The sequence below is a fragment of the Hipposideros armiger genome, unplaced genomic scaffold (assembly GCF_001890085.2).
Source record: "Hipposideros armiger isolate ML-2016 unplaced genomic scaffold, ASM189008v1 scaffold_1942, whole genome shotgun sequence".
In the NCBI taxonomy this organism is placed as follows: domain Eukaryota; kingdom Metazoa; phylum Chordata; class Mammalia; order Chiroptera; family Hipposideridae; genus Hipposideros; species Hipposideros armiger.
In genome coordinates this window covers 10,186-19,266 of record NW_017733292.1, presented here as the reverse complement: position 1 = coordinate 19,266, position 9,081 = coordinate 10,186, and the positions used below count along the sequence as shown (strand labels likewise).

Here is a 9,081-nt window from a genome sequence, read left to right as displayed (position 1 = left end):
CTACCGCCACCTGCAGGAAATGATCCTATTGAGATCAAAGGGTAGGGACAAGGGTGTCCTACAAAATCAAACATGCCAACCTACAGGCCACTTTCAAACAAGCTCAAGTCAAGCAATCCATCTACAAACACATTCCTCCAAATTGCTGCTCAGACAAGGGACGAAAACGTTTTAATGCATCTGACACTGGAACCACACACATACACAGCGTCATGGCAATTGCCTGAAGGCAGCTTTGAAATGCTGCCCTCGCTACAGATGGTCTAAGTTCTAATCATCTGTCTCTATCTGATCCGAAAAAAACGTTTCCACCATGTCAGCTGCGACCTCCCTGCATCGGCCCAGTCACTCCAGGTAATTTTCACCTCTGCCCATTCCCTCAAGTTAACTGCTTCCTCTTCAGCTGTCTGTGTGAGAAAAGAGATTCCCTGACTAGGTACAGTCTCTGAGGCAACGCACCAAGTCCACTGCCATTTCCAGTTGGTCTCCTTCTCATCAGTCTGCTCAGACACCCCTAAGAGGAAGAAGCTCAGAGACCTGGGCTCCAGCTCCACCAGCTGTCAGGTACCTGCAGACCCCCCCACCCCCAGGTGCCCGGCTTACATTGGGGGTGAAGGTACGGGACAGGAGCTCTTCTCGCTGTCTCTCCTGCTGCTCCCTTGTGTACCGCCGATGCTGGAAGTTTCTGAGGGCAGTCTGCAGGTGCTGGACATCATACTTTAACTGGTCAACACGACTAGAATTGAGAGAGAGAGAGAGAGAGACAGATTACATTCCAGGGACCTGGGGCGGCGCAATTCGATGTCGCCAGGCTGTGTGTTCAGCAAAGAACACATTTCCTTACTCTCTCTATACCACTTCGTGCTATCCCTCCCCAGAATAATCTGATTTTTACCAATGGTGTTGAAAATAAAGAAGTGGCTCGTGGTTAAAGTAGGGCCGTAGCACACGAGATTCCAGCAGCTTAGCTTAAATACCTGCTGCTCTCTGATTCTGGACGCAGGACAGGGAACAGGTGACAGGAAGCGGGCTCCATGACCTCTTCCTGACCTTCTATGGATTATATCGCTTTCCTGGAAGAGGCCCAAGGGCATCTTTGGAGTAAAGCATCAACAGAGTTTCATAAAACTTTTGGGAGCAGGGGCTGGGGTGGAAGTGGTGAGAGTGGTTTATTTTAATTTCATGGGGGAGTATCAAACATTAGATCAGTATTTCATTACAAACAGACTGATTGAAATGATTGAGCAAGATTCATTTCAACCTAAGAATGTGGCGGGGACCAAACGGCAGAGTAAAGGCCCTGGCAGCATTAGGCTCCAGTGGCCATGGGTCTGGTCAGAAAAACAGCACCAGAGGCAGCATGTCACAGTGACACCAATGAGATGCGGAGACACAGACTCTGAGCCACTAACCTCACAGACGTTTTATTCTGGGAGAGTGTCACTCAACCAGAACCCTTTATGGAGACTTTCTCTTTGCACAGTCTCAATTTTTCAATGTGTAAATGGAGTTTCACACTATTCAAATAGCCTCCCCTGGGAGAAAGGCCTGTCTTGGGGGCCTGGGGTATGACAGCACTCACAGTTTGGCATTCTGTCTTTTGTTAGGGGGCTCCTTGCTGGACAAAATCTCCAGACGTTCTAGATGGCTGAATATCTGGTCTATGCTTGCTTGGATTTCATTTTCTACTACTGCACAAAGAAAAAAAAGAAAAATTACTGGAAAAGAGGCAATGAACTTAAATTAGAATAATAAATCAAACATATTTTTACCATATCCAACAGACTCAGAAATATGTATTTCAAAAGGAGGAAAATGCATACACTAATCAATAATGGAAAAAAATTCAGGTTATACTAAGAGACTCTGTAAACGTTTCAAATATATATAACTGTTAATGCCAAAACAATGCCAATTTTTTAATAAGCTGAGGATAAATGCGTAGGAATAAATTTCCTGCCTTTAGAAAATAAAATGAACATTTAAAGGTTGTCCAAATAAATTTTTTAAGCAAAATGCAGTATTTTCTAATACAGAATGAGGTCTCTTTTCCTTTGAGATTATTGTCAGATATGGATTGTTAAATATCTAGTAAAATGACAATTCCCTACAGTCATGAGGTTAAAAGAAAGCACAAAGGGGACGATTAGAAATTGAACATAGAAAAGCGTTTACTTCAGGCTTTCCGTAAGAATGGGCGGGCAGCTGTTGGAGTCCCCAAAATAGACCAGGTATCGGTAGGAAAGGCCCAGGAAAGAATCCACAGAGGTAAAGATATGATAAATACAGCCATTTTCCTTATCCCTTGTGATAAACAGTCAAAACGACCTCTTTTCCATTCCTAATCATGTAGCAATGAGATTGTGGGGAGGCAAACAAAGGCGAGGGACACAAACTAAACCGTGCACAAAAGCAGGCACCCAGACTGCTTCTTGCCCCAGAAAGAAACGACAGCAATGTCACCTTCCTGGGTCAGCTAGAACACGGTCAGGTACGGAAGCAAGGGAAGAGGTACTTTTGAGGCTGCGGAAGGAGGCAGGAGGACACAGAAGACATGCGCATGGTGACAGCCAAGCAGTGAGGTAACAAGGCAGTTTCTGCAGTGTAGGTAACCAGTCGTGTCTGCATGGCCGACTCAGAAAAAGGACCTTTTCTTATACTAGAAAAGAAACTAAAAAACACAAAGCAGCTCCTTCTCCAAAGAAACCATGGTGTGGGAACTAAACTAATCGATATTGCCATTCGTTTCTGAATAACCCTCCTAAAAAGCCACACTTCTCAGCTCAGAAGAAATGACCATTCCAGTTCAACATCTCTGACTTTTTGTGGAGCACATTCCTCTAGGGACCAGGTAATTAGATTAAGACAGATGGGGAAAGGACTTCCACTCCCACGGGGCCATGTCAGGTGGAGCAGAGGGGCAATGGGGGCTGAGCCTTGTGGATCCCAAAGGCACAACCAGGGAGATCAGTGACTGTGCCATAGGGTTTTCTGTCCCTAACAACAGAGCTCATTCCGCGCTGAATCATTAAGCCTCCGAGGCAGAAATGCAGTCAGGAAACCCAGCCCATTAGCACCATGTCATCAGAGAAAGGACTCTGGTCTCCACAGTTAATTACTCACAGTGCACAGACTGCTTGTCTGCCGTCTCCAGGCGTCCCATGTGAGACTGGATCTCATGGACCTGCCTATCAAAGGAAGAGGGAGGAAATGAGTGAAACAGGAGTGATCAACAGCGCTGCAGTCAGGAAAGACAACTTCTCTGATGCCAACATGGAGCTGACTTCAACGCACAGCATCACTGAACTGTAAAATCTGTATGTGGCACTTCAGGCCACGTTTTGGCATGGTTTGTAATATTGTCACATGAATACTACCGATTGGCAGCATTTACTGAGTGCTTACCACATCTGAGACATTCTGCAAAGTCAATAACCCTATGAGCAAAGTTTATTATCATTCTCATTTTATAAATAAGACAACTGAAGTCCAGAAAGGTTATGTAACTTGTTCAAGGTCGCAGAGCAAGTGATAAACCTCGATCTGGGCCAGCCAATCCCACTCTCTGTAGTTTGACCCAATGTGCTGAGCCCTGGTCTGTACTAGGGAGAGTCAAAGGGCAAGAGAGATACAATCCTTGTCCTTGAGAACAATGCAATTAGGAACGGCAGGCCACACAGACAAGAGAAGTCCCAAGAAGCTTTACGAAAACACTCACACATGTAAGAGTAAACAAACAGAAAGCTGAAGAGCTCAGCGCAGTGGTGCCAAGGCAAGGGAAGGGAACGAAAGGGCTGTGGCCGAGAAAGAGTGAGCTGGGAGGAGTTTCGTGGGTGAAGGGAGTTCTGCACATCATTTTGAAGGGAGACACGATTTGCTGAAGGAAGATATGAAGAAGATGATACGCAAAAAGGCATGCAAGGCACGCCATGTGCATGATGAGCAGGCTGGCCTGCCCGGAAGAAGGTCAGGGTCAGAGGGGAGAGGGGGGATGAGGCGATCAGTTGGAGGAAACCATCAGGGGAAGGCCCTCAAAGACAGGACTCTCCTGTTTGGGAAACATCTTTCCTTGGCAATGGGGCAACTACCATCTCATCTGGAAATGCAACACTGTACCCTGGCCCTCTGGCGTGGCCCCAGACATCAGGCCCCAGAGCACTCTCTGGGGGCTCCCCAGGGCTTGGCCCCAAGGTCACCCTCAGAACCCTTCCTAAGGGTCCCTGGGATCAGTCCTTGCAATTTTGCTTACACCACCCCCAACAGCCGCCTCCTGGTGCTTCCCGTCTCTCCGTGTTGGAGCCACAGGAAAGGGGCCTGCTGAGTTCTTACATCTTCCCCAGCCCTTGAGGGAAAGGTCAGCAACCATTTTCCACCATGAGCACCACAAACTGGGACCCCAAATGTACAGACGTCAGCAGGAGCCCAAACTGGGTTTCATCTTGCCTCTAGGCTTTTCCAGGGCTTCCCTGCAGCCTCTAAACATGACCCATGGCACCAGAAGCAAGGCCAGCCCTCTGATGACTCCCAGAGTGCTCCTGGGCAAGACCCGTGGCCCCGAGGGGCAGCTAGAAATCCCTATTACAGTCTGAGAGGCCAGGCTGCTACTTCAGCGAGGTAAGTCCGGACATTTCAGAACGGGGCACGTGGGGACGTGGAGGCAGATGGAGGCATGCAGCCTGAGGTAACCAACATCTGGATCAGGGTACCCGTGGAAACAGCTATAGAGGATTAGACGGTAACGCTGACAGAAAGGACAATTAAGGTTTTACTGAAGGCCTGGATGTGGATGGTGAGGTTAATTTTCAGTGGTAGCTTAACAGAGCAAATCTGAAAACTGGTGACATTACTGACAGGAACAGGAACTAAAAAAGGGGAGGGGCAAAGAACAGCCAAGACACTCTGAACAGGTATGAAAGGGATGACTTGTCATACCTGCTATTAAGACTATTACAAAGACTTAATTAAAACAATACAGTAGTATGCAGGGAGAGACAATGATAGACAAACTCTAACCCCTAACCCTGACTCAAGAGGCAAGAATAAAAGCCAGAAACAGGCCTACATATTTGGGGATTTGGTGACATAAATCGTTAGGAAAACAATGGACTACGATAAATGCTGACAGCTCAGTTTGTTATCCATATGGAAAAAAGATACCTCATAATACACAAAAATAAACTCAAGATGGTTTGAAACCTAAATGTAAAAAGTAAGGCTTTAAAACTTTCTGAAGAAAATATAGGTGTGCATATTATGACTTCAGGTAAAAGATGGGTTTCATAAACAAGACAAAAAACAAAACTGCCCTCCAAAATGACCATAAACCACAGAAGACTGATACATTTGACTGTGTAAAACAAAAAACTTTACACGAAAGGCACCATAAAAAAATAAAGACAGGCAGAGACTGGAATATATCTGCAGCAGATAACAAATGACTAATGTCCAGAATACATAACGAACTGCTACAAATAGGAAATATCAAACAAAGCAATTTTTTTTAAATAGGCAAAGGGCATCTGACATAATAGGAAACCCAAGTGGTCAATAAATATATGATGAGATACTCAACTTTACTAGTCATCAGGAGGATGTAAATTAAACACAATGAGATAACATGTTTCTCACACCAGATTGACAAATATTTTAAAGTTTGATAACACACACTGAAAAGGACACAGAGAAACTAGAACTCTCATACACAGTAGGATTATAAACTGGTAGAAACACTTTTAATAGATTTGTGACAATAACGGAGAGTCAAATACATGTATGTCCTATGACCCAGCATTCCACTTCTAGGAACATGTACTTGAGAGGGAAGGGAATGGGTGTGGGAGCTTTGAATTCTACTCTTTAAATCAATGATCTGAAGCATATGTACTACATATGAGTCCTAACACATGGCTTATATTATTCTCTATTTTTATATGTTTGAAATATTTCATAGATAAAATAACTAATCATAATAATTTTTCAGATATCGAGTCAATGGTTTAACAAGTATCATTCATTTATTTACTCACTCAGCCATTCATTCATTCATTCACTCATTCAACAAGTATGAGAGATATACAATCAAAGCAGTCTATGAGGGCTTGAGGAAAATAAAACCACAGGTGTGTCCACAGTGGGAAAGGAGCGACACACTGAGGATACCACAGTAAGTTAATGCTGATGTCAAGGGGCATTTGATAGTTTCACATGATACCTTACGATAAATATGGCGTGACGATACTACAGACTGAGGGAGTGACTCCCAGTGTTCCACCACAGCCCTGCCTTTGGCTCTATGTTTTGCTCAATATTTTAAAAAATCAACTTATGTTTATGAAATTTGCACATGATTCTGTGCTATAATGAGGGGTTAGGATACCGTACAAAAAAGCAAACATTAACATTTTCCATTTAGGCTAAAACAGTAGGATAAAATTTGTAGGGATGGAAAGTATTTTGACTTTAGATTAAAAAAAAAGTCAAATGCACACGACAGAGTGGCATTCAATTTTGGGAGTAATCTGTTAAAGGGACCCTATCAATTAAAGGTTTCCCCCAATGGGAGATGAACAAGATGACTGGGGAAGAGTTTACAAGTCAAATCACAAAGAGGAAAGGTCAAAAGAGCTAGTGATAATAAGTCTCTTAGAAAAGAAAACACAACAGTAAAATGGGGCAGCTGGTGCGTTTCAGGTTATCTGAGTTGACCTACAGGAAGGGGAAGGGGATTGCTCTCCGTTGCTGCTCCTTAAGGGAGACCCAGGACTAAAAGGTACAAATCAATTTCAAGATGACAGATTTCAGCTCAATACAAGGGGAAAAAAAAAGCCTGGGGTCCGTGATGGACTTGGGCGATAACATAACCAAGCAGAGGCCTAGTGGCAAATAAGCAAGGGTCACTGTTGCTGACTTTTAAAAAGGGTTTGTAGAAGATCTAGGAAGAATTTTAAAACAGAATTGCTTTTTAAAAGTCCATCCATGCCGCCTCTAACCACCATAAGTAGGAAACAAGGTTTTGGAGTTAAAATTTAAGATCTGGGATGAAGTTCTAGTACCACTGTGTACTAGCTGAGGGATACTGAACAAGTCATTGAACTCCTTGGTGCCTCAGTTTCCTCAACTGTAAAGTAGGGATACTAATAATCACAATTATTTAAAGGGTGGTAGATCCAAATGCAATGTGAGAATGCTGTGTCAACTATACATCCTGCAAAAATGTGTTGTTTTACTTAAGTTTAAAGCAGTGAAACCATTTGGTCATTTTCACCTCACCCACACTGCCTCTATATATAGTGTTTAGGCTCTCATCAGAAGGAAAACAAAAAGGAAAAACTAGGCCTGACATAAGGTAATAGTTCTTAAACCCAGCTACTCATCAAAATCACCTGCATAGCTTGTTAAAAAATAGAGCTACTTGTGTTCCAGACCTACTGAATCAGAATTTGAAGAACTACAGAGGGGACAAATGGGGCAGCTTTACAACCACTGAGATCTCAAAAATAGAAGCCTGGCTATTGGCTCCTCTTAAAAAGTTCATTCTTTATATGAATGAAGCATTAAGTGTAAAATGTTTATTCAGTTTATTTTTTTTCCCCATTCGTTGTTCAGGCAGTTCAGGAGTTTTTAAAATGCCTAACTTTAAAATGTTTATCTAATTGCAATGTACTTTCAGGGACATGGCAAGAGATAATCACAAATTGGGTTCAAAGTTCCAGTAAAATTAATATGTTCAATTACTGTTGTGTCAATTCAGCTACAAGCATTGATTTCTGCGAATGCAGAAGTTCATTTCTGATGCTCACAGGACTCCATGTGTTTCCTTTTAAAGATACTCAAGAAAAGGCAGATCAGAATATGCAGCATGAAAGAAGGTAAACTCCTTGAGAGTAGGGCTATACTACCAGCACTGACAATGGTGCCTGGCACATAGTACATGCTCAATAAATATTCGCTGAATGAATCAGTGACTGCATAATAGAGGGCCTAATAGTGACAGACCAAATTTTACCCACTGCCTGTTTTTGTAAATAAAGCTTTATTGGAATACATTCAGATCCATTTGCTTACATATTGTCTATGGCTGCTTTCGAGCCACACAAGCACAGTAAAGTAGCTGCCACAGAAGCTGTATGGCCCACAAAACCTAAAACATATACTATCTGGTTCTTGACAGAAAAAGTTGGTAAGCCGTGCTGTGGAGTCCAAGCGTAGGTTGGTTGTTGGAAGCCTGCAGAGCTAAGTAGTTCATCGATACTCCACACATCTTGTTTGGGACACCATTTAGTACTCCTCTTCTCCCCAAGTTTACACAACATTGAGCTACCTAGATTTCTCTGTGATCAGCTACCAGCTGCACTGATAAACAGGTATAGTTTGAGACTCTAAATAAAATTATCCTTAAGAATAAACTGGTCATCGCCTCCTCAGTAACATCCTTTAACCAAATCAACTAACCAGATGAGGCTGTACAGATTAACTTTTAGGCACATTCAGCCCTCTGTGCCTTACTATTATAAAAGATCTACCCTTTCTTAGAAACATGAGCATAATTTTGTGCTTCATGCCTTTTTCAATTGACTCACTGGTCTAGTTCTTTAAGTCCCTTCCTGTAATTTTTATATGGGACTAGGGCTCTCCAGTGTAAGGGCAAATTCTGTCATTTTAATACCATTACAAGGTAGGGTCTATATTTTCATCCACCCAAACCAAACACTTCATCACTAAAGTCAAATAAAAAAAAAACTTTGGGCCGGCCAAGTGGCGCGATGGTTAAGAACTAGCTTGGGACGCCAGAGGGCTCCGGTTCAGATCCCACATATGAGGGCCAGTGACACTGCCCTCTACAGCTAAGATGCTGAACAACAGCGCAACCTGGAACTGGGCAGCTGTGAGTCGCTGGCGACGGCGTAGACTGCAGCCCCTGTGGCAGTGGGTTGCCATGGGCTACCGTGTGTAGACAGCAGCCAGCGTGAGCGGCCGTCCAGAAGCCGGTGACTGATCTGCCTCGCCCAGGAAGAGTGCAATGATGGTGTCAACTTGGGCCAGTGAAGCAACGTCCTCCACAACTAGACTGAAGAACAAAAC

General features: G+C 43.5%; 1 protein-coding gene across 2 annotated transcripts in view; it reads right to left on the bottom strand.

Moving 5' to 3' along the window:
• The window catches only part of GOSR2 (golgi SNAP receptor complex member 2), a 26,495-nt gene that overhangs the window by 8,124 nt on the left and 9,290 nt on the right, over positions 1-9,081 (bottom strand). For both annotated transcript variants that reach the window (XM_019634790.1, XM_019634791.1), the window contains exons 2-4: positions 3,124-3,188; positions 1,583-1,691; positions 604-736 (exon numbers count right to left, since the gene is read on the bottom strand). In XM_019634790.1, coding sequence (XP_019490335.1) covers positions 604-736; positions 1,583-1,691; positions 3,124-3,188 — 307 coding nt within the window. The remainder of the gene's footprint in view (positions 1-603; positions 737-1,582; positions 1,692-3,123; positions 3,189-9,081) is intronic.